At 34.7% G+C, this 25903-nt stretch overlaps 1 protein-coding gene across 1 annotated transcript in view; it reads right to left on the minus strand.

The window, feature by feature from the left end:
* BRINP2 (BMP/retinoic acid inducible neural specific 2) overlaps positions 1-25903 on the minus strand; it is a 166530-nt gene that overhangs the window by 39372 nt on the left and 101255 nt on the right. The window contains exons 3-4 of the mRNA XM_051998892.1: positions 8454-8644; positions 5360-5565 (exon numbers count right to left, since the gene is read on the minus strand). Coding sequence (XP_051854852.1) covers positions 5360-5565; positions 8454-8644 — 397 coding nt within the window. The remainder of the gene's footprint in view (positions 1-5359; positions 5566-8453; positions 8645-25903) is intronic.

Here is a 25903-nt window from a genome sequence, read left to right on the forward strand (position 1 = left end):
CAAGTCTTCTGAATGCTTAAAACAATTGTCTCTAGACCCTACCTTTCACTCATACTAATATCCTACATCTCACCTCCATTTAAAACCAGATTCCTAGTAAACATTACCCACATTGCTTCTGTTTCCTCTTCTCACACATACTTCTCAACTCTCTGCATTATGACTATTGATTGATTTCATTGCTCAATTGAAACTTTGCTCTCCAGAGATTCTCAATCATCAAACTTTTTGATCTCTCCGTAGTATTTGCCTTTGCTGACCATTCCCCAAATTCCATAAATTTGGGATTTAGAGACAGTGATTTCTCTTGGTTCAACTTCATGAAATCCAGTTCATTCTCCGTCTTTTTTCCTGATCCATCAGCCACATTACAGTAACTATGGACTGACCCTACTCTATATTCTAGGTGGTCTTCTCTTTTTTTTTTCAGTGACCTCATCAACTTAAAAGATTTTAATTATCATCTCTATGCTGACTGCCAGCTTTGTATATTCATTTATATCCAGGACCACATCACTATAAGACAGTTGAGTATTTCCAATTAGAAATACTGTGGTCATCATAAATTTAATCTGCAATCAGAGTCCAACAGTTCTTTCTTTGAAGGCAGATTGCATTTTTCATCATAAGCCCTTCAGAATTGTCTTGGATCACTGTAATGATGAGAATAGTTAAGTCATTCACAATTGATCATTGCACAATTTATAAACAATGTTCTCCTTGTTCTGCTCATTTATTTCCCTTTGCATCAATCCACATAAGTATTTCCAGGTTTTTATGAAATCATTCTCTTTATCATTTCTTATAGCGAAATAGTATTCTATCACAATCACATACTACAATTTTTTCAGGACTCCCTATCTGATGGGCATCCCCTCAATTTCTACTTCTTTGTTACCACACAAAAAACTACTGCAAATATATTATGCCTCTAGATCCTTCTTCTTATTCTTTGATCTCTATGGGATACAGATCAAGTAGTTTACTGCTGTGTCAAAAGAAATTTTATAACTTTTTGGGGATACTTCCAAATTGTTCTCCAGAATGAAGTGGATCAGTTCACAACTCTACCAATTGTGCAATTTTTCTACATCCCTTCCAACATTTGTCATTTTTCTTTACTGTCACATTAGCAAATCAGACAGGTATGAGGTGTACCTTGGAGTTGTTTTAATATGAATTTCTTTAATCAGTACTGATTTAGAGTATTTTTATGTGACTATAGCTTTGATTTTTGCTTTTGAAAATGTCTCTTCATATCCTTTGACCAATTTATTGATTGAAGAATAGCATTTATTCTTATAAATTTGAATCATTTCCCCAATGTTTTAAAAATAAATTTGTTTTATTGCATCTTGATGTCTCATGGGTTCATCCACTTCCACTTGTCCAATTTTAATATTTTCTTTTGTTTTAAATTGTTTTATGTTTTCTGGTTATACATGCACATTAAAAAAAAACTAATTTCTTTATGAATCATGTTGGGAGAAAAAAAAATCAGAACAAAAGGGAAAAGCCAAAAAAGAAAAAAAAATAGAAGAAAAAGGGAAAAAGTGAGCATAGCATATATTGATTTACATTCAGTCTTTATATTTCACTCTCTGGATGCAGATTGCATTTTCCATCCTAGTTTTCATCCAAGGTAAGTTTACTACTTACCATCTGTAAACAAAGAACATTTCTTTGGTTCACTGAAACACTGAGAAGAATCAAGTCTGTCATATTTAATCAAAGTACAATTTTGCTGTTACCATGTACAGTGTATTCCTGGTTCTGCTTGTTTTGCTCAACATCAGTTTGTGTAAGTCTTTCTAAAATCAGCTTGTTCATCATTTTTTAAAGAACAATAATATTCCATTACTTTCATATACTATAACTTATCCAACCATTCCCTATTTGATGGGTAACTACTCATTTGCCAATTCTTTGTCATCACAAAAAGAGCTGTACAAACATTTTGCACATGCAGATCCTTTTCCCTCCATTATGATTTTCTTAAGATACAGCTCCAGTAATGACGCTGCTGGATCAAAGACTTTGTAGTTTGATAGCCCTTTGAGCATAGTTCCAAATTCCTCTCCAGAATGATTAGATTATTTCACAAATTCAACAATGCATTAATGTCCCAGTTTTCTTTTATTCTCTCCAACATTTATCATTATCTTTTCCTATCATCTTAGCCAATCTAAGAGATATGAGGTGGTGCCTCATGGTTTCAATTCTAATATTTTAAGGAATTATTTTCTTCAGTGAACTTTTGTGCCTTTTTCCAAATTGGTCAATACTAGCTTTAAAGAGTTCTTTTCTTCAGTGAATTTTTGTACCTCTTTTTGCATTTGACCAATTCTGCTTTGTAAGGAGTTCTTTTCTTCAGTGAATTTTTATGCCTTTGGCCAAGTCTGTTTTTACAGTGATTTTTCTTTAGTAATTCTTTTAGTAACTCTTTTACCAAGATTTTGACTCTCTTTTCATAATTTTCTTGCACCTTTTCTTCCCCTTCCCCATATTCTTGATTTCTTTTATTTGATTTTGTAAATCTTTTTGGAACTAGTCTCAAAAATTTTTGTGGCTTGTGTCCAGTTCAGATTTTTCTTTGGTCTTTGCTTGTAGTTTTTTGACATCATTGTCTTCTGAGCATCTGTCTTAATCTTCCCTATCACCACATTAACTTTTTGTCATGGATTTTTGTTTGTTTGTTTGCTAATTTCTACTTCATTTCTTGACGTTTAACTTCATGTCAAAATTGAACCTTGCTTCGGGAGTAGAGGAGACACCTATTTTCTTTGAGAGTTTATAAGTTTTTAGTGGTTTGACATAAGGAGAAGTGTAGTCATAGCTCTTCTGACCTATGTTCTAGTCTTCACTCAGGAAGGGATTTTGTTTTTCTGCAGTCACAAATATTAGTGCCATTCTTGGCCCTGGAATTGTGACCTGGTCCCCTCTTATTTTGTAGCCACAAGTACTATTGCTTCTTTATGCCTTGGAATGGAGACCAGACCTGTACTCCCCTGCTAGTAACCACAAGCACTTATCTTCCCTTTAGAACTGTGAGTGGAGACTCCACTCTCTTGTGGCCATAAGTGCTATTGCTTATCTTCACCCTGGAACTGAAACCCAAAACTGTATATTGACAATTTCAGCAGGGTCCCCAACTCGATGCCAGCAAAGGGTTCATTGTAATCTGTTTTTGACCAGCTATCTAATTCTCTTACTATCTGTAATCCAAGAATTTTTAAGGCTGCTGTTGCCACTTTTGCAGTCTCCTCCAAAGTCTGCAGCTCTGTGTATGGAGTGCTCTGGGTCAACTATCTTTCCAGTATTACAAACCTTTCCTCCTGACCTCTTAAGTTGTCTTGAGTTGGAAAAAATATTTTGCCCTCATTTTTTATTGACTTGGCCCTTCTGGAACTGATTTGAGGCATTATTGCAAAGTTGTTTGAAGGGGAGTGTTGGTTGAGTTCACTTAAGTTGCTACCTGTAGATCACCAACTTGGGTCCATTGAATATAAGGCTTTTTGATAGGAGAAAACATTTTTAGTAGTCTTTTTATATTCTGTGTTATAATAATAATTATTATTATAATGTATATTATATAATATATATAACATTATATGTAATATATTAATATAGTATATAATAATAAATGTCTGTTGCATTGAATTGGAAAAAAAAAACTTATCATTTCTTTCTCTACAATACCTCTATTAACTATCCCCTTCTATTAAGAAGAAGTCAAACAACCACCAAACTGTTGGAGAACCTGAGCACCACTAATCTGGATTATTGTAATAACCTATTCATTAGGACTCATTAGTCCTATTGCCTTAAGACCTTTAGCCTTCTATTCCATTCTCCACATAGAAGCCAAACTGATTTTATTAAAGCAAGTCAGACCAGGTCACTCTTTTTTAAAAATAAACTTTATTAGTTCTTGTTACTTATAGGAACAAAGATTAAAAATTATATTTAGCATTTAAAACTTCTGATATTTAAACCCCTCTACCTTTTCAATCTTATTAAAATTACTCTTATTTCCCATCACAAAAGTACTTCTTAATATTCCTTAAACATGGCTACTATTTCCCATCTGTAGGACTTTACATACTGGCTGTTCTCCATACCTGGAAACCATTCCCTTTTCATCCTTCCTTTAGAATCTCTAATTTCTTTCAAGGTTCAGTTCAAATTTTCTTCTATATGAAATCTCTTCAAATTCCCTCGGCTGCAAGTGTTTTTATCCCATCCCCAATCATCTTATATCAACTCTGCATATATTTTTATGGATATATTTTCTTCCTGGCTAGATTATAACCTTGCAGTAAGGAGCTATTTCACTTTTTTTTCCCCAAACAGAGCCTGCCATATAATAGATGCTTAATAAATGCTTTTTGATGAATTTGTACACTTTGACCTATCAATATCACCGCTAGACATATACTGCAAAGAGGGCATACAAAAATAGCAATACATTCTGTAGAAGAGGTTCAAGAGACGAAAAAAAAAAAACTATGACAAATAAGATTAAATATTGCAGTATAAAAATGATATATGACAAATTTGGAGAACTTTGAGAAGACCTCAATGAATATATAGAAGTGAAATAATAAGAAGTAGGAGAGAACAATTTGCATAGTGACTGCAATAATATGAGGACAATTTTAAAAGACTTCAGAACTCTGAAGAATGTGACCAAGCATGATTTCAGAAGGTTAATGATGGAGCATGTCTCCTGCCTATTGGTTAAGGATTAGCAGAGTATAAGTACATAATGGAATTTTTATTTTTAAATATGGCCATTGGATTGATGCATTTTGTTTGACTATATATATTTTTAAGAAGCAGTAGGAAACATGAGTTAGTGGAAAATGATAGAGATGGATGAAAGAATGGAAGGCAGGAAGGAGAACTCATCAATAAAACATAAAAAATACACCAATGAGAAATTCAGAAGGGGATAGAAACCAATGAGATAATTTTGTTATTATCTTGTTAAATTTAATACATTCTTTCAAAAATAAACTATACAAGTATTCATAGTTTTGTACATAATCTATTTTTTAGTCTTAGCATGTTGGAATGTTTATGTATTGATGATGATTGCTAAGTTAATAACGGAAAAGAAAAATATGATTAACATAAATAGAGCCCCAAAGTATAGAAAATCTTGAATGTTAAATGATAAAGTTTGGATCTTTTTTTTTGATAGGAAATTGAGAACCACTGAAGGAGTTGCATGATTAAAAGAACATTTTGGAGTTAGGTTTGAGAATCTTTCAGCTAGGACATCCTTTAGAAATTGGCCATTCCCCTCTTCTTGTGGTTCTCTCTTCCCCAATGGACTCTGCATCCCTAGATTTACCTTAATGGCAGCTGTTGCTATCTGGATGTGATGGAGACGGCGGAGTGTGCTTTCTCTGTCAATAAAGTAGGAGGCCGCCAGCTGGTGTAGGGTCTCCAGGGACACAGCAGAATTGTTCCCACTTCTCCCAGCCCCAGTAGCTTCACTTGCTTCTGCTTTCCGGCTGAGTTTCCTCTTGTCCACAAAAATGGTCAATGACTCTTCACCTGCATAAACAAAGACAGCATATTGGTATGATCTTCTTTCCCTTCTTTATTCCATGGTATCTGTAAAAACATCCTCCCCCCTTTCCCCCTGCTCTCTATTCAGGGCAATCTAAACTGGATAAATTCATGTGTTACTATCTACTATCACTCCTAAATTGGAATCTGATAATAAGATGCTAAGGAGGCATTAGGCTTTCAGAAATTAGCAGATCACTCCCACTTAGGTGGAATTGTCACTTAGACACAACCTGAATGAAGAAAAAAATATCAAGAAAGACACCTTCTTTTCACCCCTTCTCCCATCCCAAAATGGAAATTTTATATTTAAAGACAATTTCCCTTGTTCAGGAGTTTCTTTGGTCTTTAAGATGATTATAGAAATATCAGCCAAAACTGATTTTAGTTAAAACTTGCCCCTGAGTCCAGAAGGATGTTCTTTCTCACTTTATCCACATCTTCCATAGTACTTAAGATGAATTATTAACTTAAGTAAGGTACTTAACCTCTGTTATCTAATATAATTGGACAGTTGGTCCAAACCAACTTCTTTAAGATCTACTCTAACAAAATTTATCACCCAATTTAGATCCTGATGGCTATTATCTTTTAATCCTCTGGACCATTCTACTGCTTTCTTAAGAAACTCTATACCCAGTTCACAATCTTCCTCTTTACCTAATATTTACCCTTATACTTAGGGACTTCAACAAAGAACATCCATACCTCCATAGGGGAATGATCACATCTTTGAACTTACCATAACCCCCAAGCTTTTCCTATCATGACTACTGACATCCCATTATCCAGTCAACAGCTCCTATCATGTCATTTCTGTTGGCCTAAGTTTCCTTATCTGGAAAATAGGGATAATAATAGCATCTCCCTTCCAGAATTGTTTTGAGGACAAAATGAATTAATATTTGTAAATCACTCTGCCATCCTCAAAGTACCACATATACATGTTTACTGCTATCATCATCAGCATCCCTTTGTATACCTTATTTCTCTTAAACCTAATTTTCATCCTCAGTATGAATACAAGAGGCTTCATCCTTCAATCATTCAACTCTTCACGGCTCTCCTAGGCCTTTGCTCTGACTCTACTTTCCTCTCTTCTCAATCTCAAACTTTTTAATGAATCAACCAGTTTAATTCTACTATTCTCTTTTCCAAAAAAGAATCTATTGTTTTTGTATATTATCACTTCTCACACCTTACCCAGCTCCAACCCTAGATCAGATTTGTCACCTATCCTCGGACTTAAGTATAAACTGTTTAAGGATAAGGATTGCTCTTTTGTCTTGGCTTCTTCACCACCTAGTAAGTAGTGTTTGGTACATAGCAGGTATATAATAAATGCTTGCTAATTGATTTCTACGATCCTTTCTAACTCCAGAAATACATGAATAAAAGACCCAGCCAGGTCCAAGTAATGCTCTCAATCTCACACCTTAACAATATGTCTAATTGATCAAGTTTTCCTACTCCTAGTATATAGAATATAATATAGAATTTTAGAATACTAACTCCCTTCCTTTTCATATTCTGATTTTTAACTTCATAGCTCATTCTCACAGTATCATTTGTAGGACTTCAAACTAAACCTGTATAAAACTGTCCCAAGTAAGACAGGAGCTCTATTCTTGAACATTCAAGTGAGGTGTCTATATATTCCTCCCAGGATTCTTTCTCCCATAGGAAGTCTCCAAATTCAGATGCTTGAATTCTTTGACCCCCAAATATATCCATCATGTAGAGACATGGACTGGATTCCTCTGGGATCTCCTTTCTGAGTCTTCAGCCAGAAAGTTCAGAGCAATAACAAATGTACCTTTCTCTTTCTGGGGAAGTGTGGATGCACCTCTGCTGGGATCTTAGCTCTCCCCTTAGGGAAAAGGCAGATCCCAGGGCTCCAGGTGCCTAAGGGACACAAGGATCTGATTGCCATTCCTTACTAAGCCTGATACTACAAACACAACAAAGGATTGCTTTTTTCTGTTGCTAGGAAATAAACCAAAACTGAAGAAAGTAGGAGACAAGGGACTGACAATGCATCCTTACAAAACTCACTTGAGGGAAAAATGTTAGCTCCCCCTGCTGGCAGAGGCCTTAAAGTAATTTGGGACAAAATTTCATTCTTTTTTCTCCCTCTCCCTCTTTATTGTTGTTATATATTATTATTATATTTTATTTATGTCATAGACCTCTTTGGTAATCTATCAAAATTTATGGCCCCCTTATTAGAAAAAAATACATTTAAAAGCATAAAATAAAAGCATTGAATTAGAAAGGAAGATAATACAAACACAAATAAAATTTTATTGGAATAAAAATAAAATATTTTTAAAACATATCAAAAAAAGGAAGGAAACAGACATTTATTGAGTGCCTACTATGTGTGAAGAGCCTTACAAATATTAACTCATTTGATTCTTACAACAACTCTGAGAGGAAGGTATTATTATTCACATGGTATATATTGAGCCAGAACTTAAATGATTTACTCAGAATCCTACAAATTAGCAAATGACTATTCCACTTATGTATCTTAAGGAATCCCAGATTAATAACCTCTGATTTCAAATTTCACTAATCTTTATCCTTAGATATTATCTGTTCCCTCCACCTGTATTCTGTTTTTTTCAGGGTACATCTCCCAGACATCCTCACATATATGTAAATGTTCTACCAAGGGCATCCCACACTAACTGTTTCTCCCCTAAACGAGATTAGAACATCTTATTTGATTCAATGTAATTTAATTCACTCTATATTTTCAAGAGGGAAAAGGATCCAGGGAATAAAAAGGGATGACTAGAAATAACCTCACATGCTTGTAAAACCCTTTAAACTATGACCTGGGAATCAGTCAGAGACTGCTTACTTACCTCCAAGAGTTGCGGAGAGTAAAAAATGAGTGCCGTACTTTTTGATGAGGTTTTCTGTAATTTGCTGTAGGCTGGGCCTCCTTCCCAGAAGGCGGATGTTCCGGATGAATTCTGGGGCAAGTGGTAATGGTAAGCTGAAAAAGTCCTTTCTTTCAAGAGCCAAGTTGTTCACTTTCCATCGGGCAAACTCTCTGGAAGAAGTTTTAAAGGGAAAAAGTGATAAGTTCAAGTCAAGGAAGCCAATGAGAAAGAGTAGCCATAAGACAAGATTTTGAAGTCAAAAATAATTGTCTTCAGCATTCTTTCCTTCATTCTCCCTTTCAGTACCCCCCTTCCAGACCCAGACATAGACCCTTCTGAAAATGTCAGTGGCTTACTTTCCTTGCCTGATATCAGTAAAAGTTGTCCTTAAAGACTTCTGAGGAGTGGAGGAAAGAGTCAGGATGACAGAGTAGAGAAAACTCTCAGCTGAGCTCTTCCAACACTCCCTTCCAAACAACTGTAAAATAATACCTCAAATCAAATTCACAGAACCAACAAAAGGCCAGAGGGAGATATACTTCAAGGCTAAAATAACACTGCAAGTTAGAAGAAAATATTTGTGACAAGGAAGAGAAGTTGGCTCAATACCCACATGTATGAAACACCATAGTGGGGACTAGGTGATAATCACAGAATTAGCATCAGCTTCAGAAGCCCTCAAGTCAGAGATTATAAGTGATTCTGGCAACTTGTTAAAGACTACGAGGGACCCTTGTCCTAGCAGCAAGTGAAATACTAAATGATAAGCAGGATGATTTCAGAAAAAACCTAGGAAGAATTACATACACTGATACAAAATGAAGTGAACAGAACCAGAACATTATGCACAGTAATAGCAATATGGGATGAACGTCACCTGTGAGAATGACATAACTATTCTCAGCAATACAACGATCTAAAACAACCCTGAAGGACTTTTAATGAAAAATACTATCTACCTCCAGAGAAAGAACTGGGGAACTCTACATGCAGAATAAAGCATACTTTTTCTTTACTTTCCTTATGTTGTTTTTGATTTTAAAAATCATATATAATTAGGAAATATTTAACAACAATTTATTAAAGCTCTATTTTGCTAGCTTTTTCTTAGCAGAGAAAGGATTATCTACTACAGATTCATACTAAAATGTAATATAGAAATATGTTTAACATGACTGTATGTGTATATCTTACATCAGATTGCTTATTGTCTTGGAGAGCAAGGAGTCAAAACAAGGAGGGAGAAAAATTAGAACTCAGTCTTACAAAAATGAATATTGAAAATTATCTTTACATATAATTGGGAAAAAAATAAAATACTATTAAGTTAAAAAAAAATTTCCATTTGTGTGACCTTGAAGATCACATCATCTTTCTATACCTCAGTTTCTTTAGGTATAAAATGAGAGAATTGGACTATTAGGCTTCTGAGATTCTTGTCAGTCTCCATCTATGTGATCATTTTATCTGTAGAGTTATGCTAGCAGTATATTGGTAAAAGAGAAGCAATCCAACTACCACCATTTTAGGTTCTGGAATTGTCTCTGACTAATTCTGGAGACCTAAGATTGAAAAGAGGAGCACATACTGAATGCTGCCAGGGAAAACAGGGAAAGATGGGTGGAATAATAATATGTGACTCCAATGGAAATCTTTTGCTATTCCCACTGTGTGGCTTTATTTATCTAAGCAGGCAAGTTCATAATAACATATTATCAGTTCCTTCCTTTGTGTAGGAAATGCTAAACTTTAATTAAACTACAGAGTGTTTGTCAAAAGAGCTTTTTCTCAAATCACTTCACAGAGCATAGTGGCTGATGTTTTCTTCTAGGTGGCTCAGTGGGAGAGAGGATTCTCACAGTCCCTGATGGTCACAATTACAGAATTCTGTGACCATATAGTGCAAGGGTGGCCATTCAACTAAGCCCTCTTAATCTAAGAATGATTACTCTGAACCCAAAGTGGACTAAGTTGTCATTTTATTCTATACCAATCAAAGAGTTAGCTTTGTTCCTGTAGAATTACTTACCTGTAACCCATTATGGTAATGAATGTCTCATGCTCTTTTTGTATAGATAGCCTCCTATTTTAATAAAATTCAACATCATAAAATAACCAGAAATTCTGAGACCTGGGGCAGGTAATATGGATTGTCCCTAGGACAAACAGCAGAATAGATGCTCTCAAATCAATATTATGATTCAGGAAGTAAAGATAATCCAATTAAGACTAATTCAATTTGAGGTTGGGCATTCTTTACCAGCGTAGCTTTTGCATAGTCAGAAGATGACATTAAATTTTTATTCCCTTTAATTTTCAGCCTTCTGGGGTAAAGTCCCATATATTACACCATTGTTAAAGTTCTGTACAATATTTAAAAGTCTAACATCATTATAATTATGAAAGAATAATTTACGAAAGAACTTGCCTCCTGAAAACAGTTCCTCAACAACCCCATTTACATGGCTATTTACAAATCATTTGCTGCATGACAGGAAGGCTATCCAGGAATAATCAGAGAAATGAAATAACCATGACTAATTAAAGATCAAATAGAAATAAAGATAATTCATCCCTGAAATTATCATTTTAAGTCAGTGAAAAAATGAGATATGATATATAAAATTTTGCCTTTTATCTTTAACTGTTCAAGGACACATCACTGCCATAAGACAAAATAAATTTAATTGTATACAATCTTGATCCCTGCTCTGTCATGATTATAGTCCATAAGAAAATTTATCAATAGACAAGCATATATTAAGTGCTTGCAGTACACTAGGCACTAAGGAAATAAAGACAAAAGTGAAACAGTATGACCTCCCAGAGATTGAAGTGTATAGGAAAAGAAAACATATATGTGTACAAGGAATACACATTAAAAAAAAAAAAAAAAGTAACATATAGAGAGGGGAAATACTAACAGCTGGAGGAAATAGGAAAGAATTTGGGTAGGAAGACTGTTTGAGCTAAGGCTTAAAGCACAGAGATCCCAAAAGACACAGGTAAAGAGAGAAAACATTCCAGGTATTTGGGACAGCCAGTGCAAAGGACATAGAAGATGGAGTTCCATGTAAGGAACAGTAAATTGGCGATTATGGCTGGACCATTGTGGGCATGTGAGTTTGGTGCAAAGAGGCTGGCAAAAGTAAGATGGAGACAGGATATGAAGAGCTTCAAATTACAAATGAGTTTTTATTTATCCAGAGGGGATAATGTTTACTTGTATAGATAATGATAATGATAAACTACAATGCTGTAGTTTAAAGCAGGGCAGTGCCATTGTCAGACCTTAGTTTTAGCAAAACCACACTGGAAGGTGGGTGGGAGATGAATTGGAGTCAGGAGACATTTGATTTGGGGAGGACAATTGGGATGTTATTTTAAGAGCTTGCTTTTATACCTAAAACTTTAAAAGTTCATATTACAAGTGATGAGAATCTGAAGTAAAATTGTGTGAGCAGAAAGCAAGGGATATATTTTAAAATATTGTACAAATAGAGATGACAAAAAATGCCAACTGACTTGAATGAGTGGAATGGAATGAGAAATTATGCATGTCACCTCTGTACTGGCTTGCCCTGGTGCTTAGAATGTCCTTCCTTCCCATATTCTTCTGGGAATCCTTCTCTTCTTTAGATAGGAACTTTGAATACCTCCTCCTGATTATCATAATCTCTTTGTCACTCTTAACAATACTGTATTAAACTTTTTTGGTATTCATTGTCATTATCTAGTTATCTTATAAGTGTACTTGTGATCTCTCCCCCCACTCCAATAGAATATAAATTTCTTGTGTTTAGGGATTGCTTTATTCTTTGAATTAACTCCACGCCTTGCTCAGTGTTTGGCATAGAGTGTTTAATAAATGCATGTTGACTGATAGATTAATTGAAATCAAAGTTGTAAACCTGTACAGCTGGAAGAATAATAGTGGTCTCAATGGAATTAGGAAAGTTAAGAAAGGAATTAGTTTTTTTTTTTTTTTGGGGGGGGGGCAGAGGGGGGTGATAAAAGATAAGCTGTGTTGGTTAGACATGTTAGTTTTTAAATGATTACAGAACATCCAATTAAAAATAGACAATAGGATATTAGTGATATGGAGCACAAGACACTCTAATAGCCTCTCAGATTCAGATATGGTCAACATAGACCTGAGTGGGTAGATCCAAGATGGCAGAGTAAAGTCAGGAAGCTGCTTCAGTTCTCCCAGTTTCCCTCAAAAACCACATGCAACCAAGGCTCTGAACAAAGTCTGACAGAATGAAATCACTTTCTAGTTCAACATAGACTGGATAAACTTGAAGAAAGGTCAGTCTCAATTGTGATGAAAAGGGTGTTTAGGCCAGCTCAGAGAGTCTGGGAAAGCGAGTAAGAGGGTTTTAATCATAGCAGATCAACAACTGAGACCCTCCATTCTAGCTCAGTAAAGGAGTAGACAAAGGGGCAGCCTCCAATCCCAGCTCAGAAGGCAAATTCTGGGAAATGAGGCTATTTTCTAGAAATAGCAAATATAGCTACCCTCTGCAAACACAAGGGGCCACTGTGCCCAAAGCCAATACTCAGGGCTGTACAGAAGCTTGGGACAGCACCCCCATTACTCCAGGAACAGAACTCAATGAGAAAAGTGAAAAAAAAAAAAAAAAAAAAAAGAACACTAACAGAAAAAGAAAGAAAATGAGCAAGAAACAAAAAGAACCTTAAGCTTTGAAAGCTGTTATATGCATAGAGGAAATCTCAAAGAGTGATATGAATTGTTCTCAAACCCAAAGAAGCATCCTGGAAGTGATCATTAAAGACTTTAAAAGGCAATTAAGATAGAAGAAAACATGAGAAAAGTAATGACAGACAAGTAAGAGAGAGTCAACACCTGGGGAAAGGAAGGCAATTCCTTAAAATATATATATAATTAGCCAAATGCAAAAGAAAATTCACTAAAGAAAACTATATCTTCAAAAGTAAAATTAATCAAGTCAGAAAAGAGATTCAAAAGTTAACTGAAAAAAATCATACACTAAAAACTAGAATGGGCCAAGTGGAAGCTAATGACTATGAAACATCAAGAATCAGCCAAACAAGACTAAAAAGAATGAAAGAAAAAAAAAAAGATGAAAATGTAAAATACTTCATTGGGAAAGCAATCAAAAGAAACTGGAAACTAAGTAGGTAGCACTTAAAAAATGGTTAGAAAATGAATGATTACGTGATAGTACATGAATGCTATGAAATATTATTGTTCTATAAGAAATGATCAGCAGAGTGATTTAAGAGAGGCCTGGAGAGATTTGCATGAACTGATGTGAAGTAAAATTAGGGGAACCAGGAAAACATTGTGCACAGTAACAACAAGATTATATAGTGAACAATTCTGACAAACATGCCTCTCTTCAACAGAGAGGTGATTCAGGCCAGTTCTAATGGCGTTGTGATGAATAGAGTAATCTGCACACAGGGAGAGGACTCTGGGGACTGAGGGTGGATCACAACATAGTATTTTCACTTTCTTGTTGTTTAATTGCATTTTGTTTTCTTTCTCATTTTCCCCTTGTTGATCTGATTTTTCTTGTGCAACATGATAATTGTGGTATACATAAAAGAATTGCACGTGTTTTACATATTTGGATTACTTGTTATCTAGGAGAAGGAATGGGGGGAGAGGGAAAAAAAATGGAACATAAGGTTTTACAAGAGTGAATGTTGAAAATTATTTATTAATGTTTTGAAAATAAAAAAAAACTTAATAAAAAAGAAAACAGATTAGAAATATAAGAAAAATAAAGCCAAAAAATAAAAATAAAAATAAAAGGAAAAACGGCTGATCTGAAAAATAGATACAGAAGAGACAATTTAAGAATTATTGGTCTACTGAATGCCATGACCAAAAAAAAAAAAATAGAGCTTGGATAACATTCTTCAAGAGATCATGAAGGAAAACTGCCCCAATATTCTAGAAAGAGAGGGGGAAATAGTCATTGAAAGAACTCATTAATCACCTTTAGAAAGAGATCTCACAAGGAAAACCCTAAGAACATTGTCGCAAAACTCCAGAACTACAATATCAAGAAAAAAAAAATACTGCAAGCTGCCAAACAAAAGCAATTCAAATGTCAGGGAGCACCAGTCAGGATTACCCAAGATCCAGCAGCTTCTACAATAAAGGAGCAGAGTATCTGGAATACCATCTTCTAGAAGACAAAGGACTTGGGGTTACAAACAAGAATTAATCATCCAGCAAGATTGACCATCATCTTTCAGAGGAGGACATGGATTTTCAATGAAGTAAGAGACTTTCAATCATTACTATCAAAAATACCAGAACTAAACAGAAAATTCAATCTTTAAACACAGAACTCAAGAAAAACATAGAAAGGTAGATGGGAAAAACATGTATTATTTAAAGGTTTAAATATTTACATCCCTAGATGGGAAAATGATAGCTGTAAGTCTTGATAAATGTATCTGTTACTGGAATCGATAGAGGGGGACATCACATGGACTGAGGGTGTGGTTATAAATGAACTTTGATGTGATATTATCAAACAAAAAGACAGTAAGAGGTGGGAAAAAGGTCTGTATTGGAAAAAGAGGAAAGGGGACATATAATCAGACAAATTAGATCACACAAAGAGGCACAGAATACTTATTACAATGAAGGGAAAAAAAGGGAAAGTGGATGAATATTGTCTGAAGTTTGATCTCATCAATTTTGGCTCAAAGAGGGAATGACTTCATTATTCAGTTGGGTATAAAATTTTATCTTATATAAAAAAGGAGGAGGAGAAATAGGAAAGAAAAGGGAGGGGCTGGATAGAAGAAAAAAGGTAAAAGGCTGGATCAGATTTTATTATGCTTCAGCTGAAGTAAAAACAACAACCAAAAAAAAAAAAAAAAACAGAGGTAGCCATTCTGATCTCAGATAAAGCAAAATTAAAAAAAAAAATCTTATTAAAAGAGATATAAAAGGAAAATATATCTTGATGAAGTGGTGTTGATACTAAATTTATACACATGAAGTGATAAAGCATACAAATTTCTAGAGAAGATATTAAGTCAGTTACAAATAGATAGCAAAATTATATTAGTGGGGAGTTCAAACTTCCCCTCCCAGAATCAGACAAATCTAACCTTAAAATAAACAAGAAAGAAATTAGAGGTGGGTAATAGAATCCTAGAAAACTAGATATGATAGCACTCTGGAGAAAATTGATTAGGGACAGAAAGGAATTTTTCTCAGCAGTATATGGCAACTACAGAAAAATTGACCATGGATTAGGGCAAAAAACCCCTCACAATCAAAATGCAAAAAGGTATAAATAATAAATGCTTCCTATTCAGACCATAATACAATAAAAATTATATTCAATAAAGGGCCAGGAAAAGATAGATTGAAACCAATTGAATATTAAATAATCTAATTTCCAACAAAGGGTGGGTCAAATAACAAATCATAAAAACAATCCAAAATTTCATCCAAGAAAATGACAATAAAGAAACAACTTACAAAAATCTATGGGATGTAGCCAAAGCAGTTCTTAAGGGAATTTTTTATCTCTAAATATCTATATGAATAAAATAGAGAAAGAGGAGATCAATGAATTGGGCATGCAACTAAAAGAGCAAAATAACTCCTCCCCCTCCATTAAATACCAAATTAGAAATTTTGAAACTCAAAGAAGAGATTAATACAATTGAAATTAAACAAATTGAATTAATTAGTAAAGCTAAGAGTTTATTTTATGAAAAAAATGTTAAATCTTTAGTTAATTTGATTAGAAAGAAGAAAAGGAAAAAAACAAATTACCAAAACCAAAAATAAAAAGAGAGAATTACCAACAATGAAAAATAAATTACAGCAATAATTTGGAACTATTTTGCCCAATTGTGTGGCAGCAAATCTGACAATTTAACCAAAATGGATGAATATTTACAAAAATATAAATAGCCCAGGTTAACAGAAGAGGAAATAAAATACTGAAATAGTCACATTAAAAAAAAAAGAAAGAAAGAAAGAAAGAAAAAGAAACTGACAAAGTCATTAATGAATTCTCTAATAAAATATCTTCAGGGCCAGATGGATTCACATGTACATTCTACAAAACAAGTTTAAAGAAAAATTAATTTCAATACTATGTAAAGTATTTGGAAAAATAGATAAAGAATGAGTACTACCAAATGCCTTCCAAAACACAAGTAGAGTATTGATAACTACACCAGGAACAGCCAAAACAAAGAAAGAAAATTATGGACCAATCTTGCGAATGAATGCAAAAATTTTAAATAAAATATTAGCAAAGAAATTACAGCAACTAATCATCGGGATAAGACACTATTACCAAGTGGGATTTATATCAGGAATGCAGGACTTGTTCAAATCAGGAAAACTATTACATTATCAACCATATCAATAACAAAACAAATAGAAATCATATGATAATCTCAATACATGCATAAAAAGGTATTGACAAAATACAGCACCCATTTCTATTAAAAACACAAGAAAGCATTGGGATAAAGGGAACTTTCCTTAAAATAATAAGCCGTGTCTATACAAAACCTACAACAAGCATAATTTTAATGCAGAAAACTGGATGCATTCCCAATAAGATTAGGAGTGAAACAAAGATGCCACTTATCACCACTATTATTCAACATTGTACCAGAAATGATGGTTTTACCAAAAAGAAAAGAAAAAGCAATTCAAGGAATTAGAAGAGGCAACAAGGAAATAAAACTACTTTCTTTGCAGAGGATATGATGATATACATAGAAAATCCAAGAAAATCATATAAAAACCTACTGGAAACAATTCACAGCTTTAAGAAAGTTGCAAGATATAAAATAAACTCACACAAATCATCAACATTTCTATATGCTACTGACAAAGCCCAGCAGCAAATGATAGAAAGAGAAATTCCATTTAAAATAACTTTGGACAAAATGAAATATTTGGGTGTCTACATGCCAAGACAAACCCAGTAACCATATAACCACAATTACAAAACACTTCTCACACAAATAAAATCAGATCTAAACACCTGGAAAAATATCAATTGCTCAGGGGTATGCCAAGTTAATATAATAAAAATGACGATTGAAAAACAGTTAAAGGATATGAACACACAATTTTCCTATGATGAAATTAATAGTCATAGAAAATTATAGTTACAGGAAAAAATGCTCTAAATCATATTGTTTAAAGAAATGCAAATTAAAACAATGCTGAGGTACCACTTCACACCTCTCAGATTGGCTAAGATGATAGGAAAAGATAATGAAAAACCTTGTAGAGGATGTGGAAAACTAGGATACTAATGGTGGAATTGTGAAATGTAATATGCAAAGTAATTTCAAACTATGCCCAAAGGGCAATAAAACTGTGCATACCCTTTGATCCAGCAATGCCATTACTGGATTTGTATCCCAGGGAAATCATAAAGGAGGGAAAAGAACCCATATGTGCAAAAATGTCTGTAGCAGTTCTCTTTGTGATGGCAAAGAATCAAAAAAAAAAAAAAAATGAGTAGATTGATGCCCATTGATTGGGGAATAACTAAATAAGTTATACTATATGAACACAATGAAATATTATTGTTCTATAAAACATGATGAACAAACTGATTTTAGAAAGATCTGGAAAGATTTACATGAACTGATACTGAGCAAAACAAGTAGAACCAGAAATACATGATATACAATAACAAGAATGTGGAATGATCAATTATGAAAGGCTTATTTTTTCTCACTAGTTCAGTAATCCAAGGCAATCCCAAAAAATTTGGACAGAAAATACCAGAAAATTTTGGTATTGCATCCAGAAAAAGAACTGTGGAGACAGAATGCAAATAAACACTTGCTATGTTCCCTTCTTTTTTTTTTTTTCCTTTCCCATGTTTTTTCTCTTTTGTTCTGATTTCTCTTTTCCAAGATGATTCAGTAAGCAATGTATATTTAAATAAAAATTTAAAAATATATAGGCTTAGGAGTAATCTATATAGACATCATAACTGAACCCTAGAAGAGGTCACCAAAAAAAGAGAAAACAGAAGAGGGTTGAGGTAGGAAAGCCAGATTGCAGGTGCTTTCAATGATTATGAAAAGAGGAAATGAAAACTTATAATATAGATACCTTTTAATAGCAGTGAAATAGATGTCTTTTGTGGAAGAAGAATAAATAGTTTTGTTCACTTCTCCTTTAATCTTGTACAACAAATTCTCTCCCTAATTCGTAATCCATTCCCATCTACTGTCTACTCCTTTCCTGCCGCCTACAAATTCTCCCAAGTCACAATCAGTTAAAAAGAAGTCTTTACCAGGTCTTACCCCTCCTACTAGCATATCTTTTTTTCCTACTTCCTAAATTCCTTGAAGAAGACCAGCTATACTCAGTACTTCCTCTCTCACTTCTCCCACTCTCTTCTAAATTCTCTGAACTATTGCTTCCAACTTCATCACTCATTTCAAACTGCCCACTTCAAAGTCACCAAGGCTCTCTTAATTGCCAAATCTAATAGACTCAGTTTGCATTCTTATTGATCCCCGTTCCGTAGTAAACACTCTTAATATTTATTATTTCAAACTCTACATGGGTCATCAAAATACTCTTTATATACATCCCTCTTTCAAACTCCTCCAGTATTCTGCAGTCTACCTCTATTCTCCCTATGACACTGTCTCAAAACCCTACTCCTCTTCATAAATTCTTTACTCCCATTTAACCTACATATCTAATCAGATGCCATATCTTGTCTTTGGCATTTGTTCCTTTATAATATCTCAACACTTCCAAAGTCACCACCCCTACCTAGTTCAGTTTTTATCACCTCAGACCATTTTGATTGCCTCCTAAATGGTCTTCTTGTTATTAGTCTCTCCCCATTCCATTCCATACTCCTGTATGGAATATTGGTCTTCCTATTCCTAAAATATAGGTCTTGCCACGTCACTCTGTGCTAATTTTGGAACCAAATATGAACTCCCATATTAGGAATTTAAAGATTGTCACAACCCAATCCTTTTCTCATTTTCTAGCCTTCTTATACATGACTCCCCTTCCCATATTCTATTATCAAGTCATACTCCGATTCCAAATTGCTGCTTTTCATATGTGACTCTCCTTTTCACATATCTATATCCTTGCCTTGATTGTCTCCTCCCTACTTATTTCTGCCTGCCTCAAGCAGTTTTTCCAAATTCAGATGATGTTATCTGCAATGTGTAGTCTTTCCTATTCACTCTAGCCGTCATATCTATATCTATCTGTGTGTATATGTTGTTCTCTATTAGAATATGAGCTCCCTGAGGGCAAGGACTGTGCCATATTTGTCTTTCTATTCCTAATACTTAGTACCATGTCTACAAATGATAGGTACTTAATAAATGCTTACTGATCAATAGATTGAAACTTGATTAGGGAACATAAAGTGGGCAGTGCCAGCGCCCACCCCAACACTGACTGTGGGCCAGGTATAATTATACTGGGTTTGACAACTTGTCTAACACTTGTCATGGGTTAGAGTGTTATCAGAAAAGTTGGCACATAGGAGACCAAGGTGAGATTATTACCCATTCTATTAAGAGCCCTAAATCACACCTGGAAATTTAGGGCTGGAACACCTAAAGGTCATATCATTCAGGCCCTTAATTTATTAGGAGACATACCCAGAGTGAGAAACCTACTTGTCCATGGTCCGCTAGCTCGCTACTGGTGCAATGAACAGAGTTCTGGAGAGGGAAGCTGGAAGACCAAATTAGCTTTCTGATGCTTACTATTTGGGTGACCATAGTTACATCATTTCAATCCTCTGGACCTCTGTTTCCTCATTTTTTAAGATGAAGAGGACCGAATACGATGGCTTTCAAGTTCCTTCTGTATCTATATGTATACTCCTTTATCTAGCCATAAGAGAGCCTGAAGTATCTACTTTCTGGGACTATTCTGAGGTTTGACTCAGATCATTTGTGTAAAATAGTTTGCAACTTTGAAAGATCTGTATCAATATCAATTATTATAAGTGGACAAACTGGGACTAGATGGTAGGTCTCCTGCCTCCCAGGCTCAGAGTTCATTGCTGCACCAAGCTGTTTTTCATTATCCTCTGTTGAGGCTTAATGGTAGGTGTGTTTGATCATATTTTAATTCCTTAAAAATGCTACATATGGTAACTATAAACAAGCACACTTGATTAATCCAGCACCTGATCCTTCAACTATGCTGGATAAACACACATTTCCTTTATTTCCAAAGAACCTGACAGCATTTACACCACTCTGCCATCCTGCTGAGTTAAGATGGCATGATTATTCCTATTTTCTGAAATTCAGACATTTTTAAAGTGGCATAGTATTTTAATGGCAAAGTCAGAATTCAAACTCTTATGCTTAGATTATTCCACCTCCCTGATTAAACTGTAAATCAGAAAGAAGAAAACCTAAAATAAAGAATTGGACATAAATTAGGAAATGATGTAATAGGAAGTCTAGATTTTTTAATACATATAACCAAAAAGTTACATGTGTATGTGGGTGTGAAATTGAAGTCAAGAAGTCAGGAGGAGTCAGTGGAGGAGATAAGAAGAAAAAATACATTAGGCACTTTCTTTGGCAGAAATTCAGAAGCTGTATTTGAAACAAAACCATACATATGTCTGGAAATTATTGTTAGATATCCATTTATAATTTAATGTATATACATTAATTGTGTGTGAATGTGTGCAAACAAGACACTGTGCTAAGAGCTAGGGTGTGCAAACAAAAACAAAACAACACCTGCCCTTAGGAAACTTGCAATCATAAACACTTTATTTTCTTTTATATACTATTTCTATACCTATGTTGTTGTTTATATATTTAGCTTAGATTATTTTCCATTTCCTTCCTCCTGTTTCTTTTTTTTTCCTTCTTGTAGCTTTTTAGCATGAAGTAAAATGAATGGGGAAAAATATTGGTGAAAAAACTTGCACCGAGAAATTTGATACTATCTTTATTAAAATGACTAACTCAAATTTTTTTCAGCAAGACCAGTAATATGTCCAGAGAATGGCACATGGGGGAGCAAGAAAGGAGAAAGGATATAACAAATGGTAAAATACTCATAGGATGCTTTAAGCAAATCTTACAATTTTTTGCCTAAGACAAAGCCCCAGTCAGTGAACCCTGTTAAAGTGTCTGACAGCATTCACAAACCTTGGAGAAGAGTATATTAAGTCATCTTAGGATACTCGAAGAATGAAAAATTAATTCAGTAAATTTCAAGGAGGTTATAGTTCTTTATTTGTCCAGGTAGTCAAATACAAAATTATTATTTTTTTTTTTGAGGGGTGAACTAGAAGCGAAATTGTTTTGCTTCAATTGAGACATCAATCCCAAACTTCTCCATTTCAATTTAAATGCCTTGCACAAATTCTTCCTCATTGTACTTTCTGTGTTCCTAGGGAACAGCTTGAGAAAGCAAATGTTTCTAATCTTTGGCTAGTCACAGAGGAAAGTAGTAACTCTAGAGAGCACTAAGCAGGAGTTTCATGAGTAAATCCAAAGGGTAAAGAGATCTCTGCATAGACTTCCCAGGCTACAATTTGTTATTCTAGCATCCTGCTGGGCTGCTTGAGTATCACATTCTGGCCAACTTCAAGGGTTTAATTACCATTCTGTCTCTTTTTCATAAAATCCAATATATATATGTATTCTGGATTGCTTAAAGTAAGTTACAATTAATTTTGTACTTGGGTAAGGGGTTACACATACTTAATGTTATGCTTCAGGGAAACAAAATAATTCCCAAGAAATTCCACACCATCCAAGCTTTTTCTATTCTAATTGTTCAATCATGTCATAGTCTTTGTAACTGACCCCATTTGGAGTTTTCTTGGCAGAGAGAGTGGAATGCTGTTTCCTTCTTCAACTCTTTTTACAAATGAGGAAATTGAGGTGAAAAAGCAAAATGATTTGAAAGGTTTATAATAACTTGCACAGGATCACACAGTTATTAAGTGTCTGAAGTAAAATTTGAACTCAGGTCTTCCTAACTCTAGGTCCAAATGTTTATTTACTATATTACCTAGGGGGCCCCATTTAATATTTTGTAAACACCTATTATGTGCAAGGCACTGTGCTGATCCAAAGGGATCTGAAGATAAAATGAACACAATCTTTGACCTCAAAAAGCCTACTTTCTACAGTTTGGAATCTGCATGACATCACATGTAACAGATGAGATATATTCCAGATTATATGAAGATGTAAAGAAACTGGGAAAGACTTTCTTCAAGAAAAGGCACCCAAGCTGAAGGAAGCTAAGAATCCTAAGACATGGAGATAAAGAACAAGTATTCCAGGCATGAGACAAAGCCCATGGGAGATAGAATGCTGATTTTGGGAAATAGCAAGAAAACCACTTTGGTAATGAATATAGGAAGGGGGGAAATTTGAAATAGATCTGGAAGGGTAGACTACAGTCAGTTTGTGAGAGATTTAAATAAGCAGAAAGAGTCAAGACAGTTCTGGATATTAATCAGTAAATGCTATTACCCTACTATCTAATATTATATCCTATGCATATCTTAAATATTAAACAGCAACAAAAACAACTAGCATTTAACTGGCATTTAAATACTTACAAAGTGTTTTCTTCGGATAACCCTAGGAAGGAGGAAGTCTAACTATTATTATTCCCACCATATCATCTTTTTAGTAAGAATTTAAAGTGGGGTAAAAACTCAGCTGTCTAGACTCATATGAATTCTAGCACAGCTCTGAATCCAATTCTCCCTGTGCAACAAGAGAACTGTTCGGTTCTGCAAACATATATTGTATCTAGAATATACTGCAACATATCTAAGGTATATAGGACTGCTTACCATCTAGGGGAGGGAGTGGAGGGAGGGAGGGGAAAAATCGGAATAGAAGCGAGTGCAAGGGATAATGTTGTAAAAAAATTACCCTGGCATGGATTCTGTCAATATAAAGTTATTATAAAATAAAATAAAATATATTAAAAAAAATTCTAGCACAGGAAGAGCAAATAAGGCCCTAATTGTTATTACTTTTTTTTTTTCAGTTATATGATCAGAAAAGACCAGACTTTTACTTTGGGTATAAACCCAAAGATTTTCTCAGAAATGAGTGCATTTTATTAGGACCAGTATCATGGCAGGAATATTGAATATTCATGATTAACTGGATTTGGTTAAAATCCTATCTCTTACACCACTTTGGGCCTCAGTTTTTTCATCTTTAAAATGTGGGGGATAGACTTGGTGGCTTCTATTTCCTTTCCTATGCTTTCAAGGCTATGCTAACTTAACAGCATAAGGAATATGAATGATAGCCAGGGAACAGACTAGTCTTATCTCCTGGGCTGGAAGCAAAGGGATCCCAGCTGATAAAGCAAAATGGCTTAGGAAATGATGAGCTGGTAATTAGAGAAGTGTAAATGCAGGCTGTGCAGTGCCTCCCCTCCCTCATGCCTTTAGGTCATATAACTGCTGACTTTAATGACATCAGCCACCCTGCACGGGACCAGCAGGAAAGGACCCCCTTCTGCTTTATACAAGGTCAAAAAGAGATCTGCCAGCAAGGCTTCCCCTTGTAGGAATATTATGGCTTCTGATGATGAAAGAGGCAGCAAGGGCACAGCTGGATCTTCTGATCCCAGGTGGTTTCTAGCCTCCAAGTTTGGGAATGCCACTTTTTGGCTTGCTTGTAAACTGAAAATCTTTGATCTGGCCAGTCACCTAAAGTAATTCTCTAGGAGACCAACCTCCCAGCTGCCTTAAAGAGAAATCTTTTTTTTCTTTTTTTTCCCCCAAATGCAACCAACTCTATTTTAAACATTTATTTAAACTTATAGCTAGAAAGGACTATTAAGAAAACATTTAATCCAACCTTTTATTATCTTTTTTCTGTTAATATTCTTTTCTCTGCTTTTCATTTCATTCTTTGGAGGGAAATCATTTTTTTTTGGGGGGGGAGAAAGAACAATCAATAATAAATGAACATAGACAAGCAAAACAAACCCCCACATTGACTGTTGAAAAAAATATGAATTTTTTTCTTCTTGTTCATTTGCGAGGAAACAACAATCCCCTCATTTTACAAATGAGGAAACAAACAGAGGCTCAATGAGCCTATGGGCACACAAGTAGCAAATAACACAATTTTGAGTTAATATTCTGAGTCTAAATATAGCATTATTTCTACCACCCCATATTTATATTATTTTGATCATAGGTAATGAACTAAATGAGGTGAGATCTTTCAAGACAGTTGTGAAAATCAAGTAAGGCTTCATCTACTTCAGAGTTTGAATAGGCCTGAAGGACTTTAAGTATTGAGTCAAGGGCATACTTAAGTCCCTTCCTGCTATCCTCCCATGACATCAGAGTCTCCCTATTTCAATCAAATATGGGCAACTATGTACTTATTGGTCAAGTTCAATTTCTTGGGTAGTTCCCGCTTTTAGAATGTAAGATCCTCAGCCAATACAGATGAGGGTCAGTGGTGGGAGGGGCATTTGCGTTAGGGATTAAAAGTGTTGACCCTGCCCCACTATGGTGCTTCCTCCCTTGATTGCCTGCTCAATGGGTGGGACACTCTTCTCACGAGAATGTATAATAAACTTTGCTTTGCTTCTAGAGATCTCTCCAGCTTTTTTTTTTTTTTTTTAATGGTGATCCCTCACCATTTCTGAACCACACAGTAAGGATCTGGAAGTGACCACCTCTTTATTTTATATTTTCAGTTACAGAGGAAAAGGTATAATCTGAACCAGGCCTTTGGCTTCCAAATATAGCACTGTTATCCAACATCTCATAATTCCTTCATTTATTAATATAATATCACCTCGATAATTTCCAGAGTTGTTGAGCTAAGGACAACACTAAGAAATGTAATTTGTGATTTATTTATTTTAAGATAAATCTAATTTCCTTCCACTTCTTTGCTAGGCATCTGTTTTTCTTTTCAGCAGCATGTTGTCCCTTTGGGGATATATTAAGATTTTTAAAGAATCTTTTCCCCTAAATCTTAACCATCTCCACTGGTAGTACAGTGGATAAAATTAGAAGACCCAAGTTCAAATATCACTCCCAAATACTCACTAGCTGTGTGGCCTTGGGCAAGTCACTTAAGCTTGACTGCCCCCCCCCAAAAAAAAAAATCATCAATCCTTGAAAGGAAAGACCAGAGTTGCTGTTGAATCAGTTGCTAGTGGTGGTAAGTGGTGAGGCTAAACTTTTGGAGGAATGATACATTGAGGGGTTCATGGATCCATAAAAATAAAGTTTAAGAATGTTAAACTTTAAATGTTAATGTTAAAAGGACTTTTTGGTGGCTTAAGTTCAACAATCTATTTTTTTTATCATCTGGGACTTTGGATTGTCATTGCCAATGCAGAGGGTGGATCAGGAGAACTGAAACACCATAAATACAGAGAT

Source organism: Antechinus flavipes, chromosome 4 (assembly GCF_016432865.1).
Source record: "Antechinus flavipes isolate AdamAnt ecotype Samford, QLD, Australia chromosome 4, AdamAnt_v2, whole genome shotgun sequence".
NCBI lineage: Eukaryota > Metazoa > Chordata > Mammalia > Dasyuromorphia > Dasyuridae > Antechinus > Antechinus flavipes.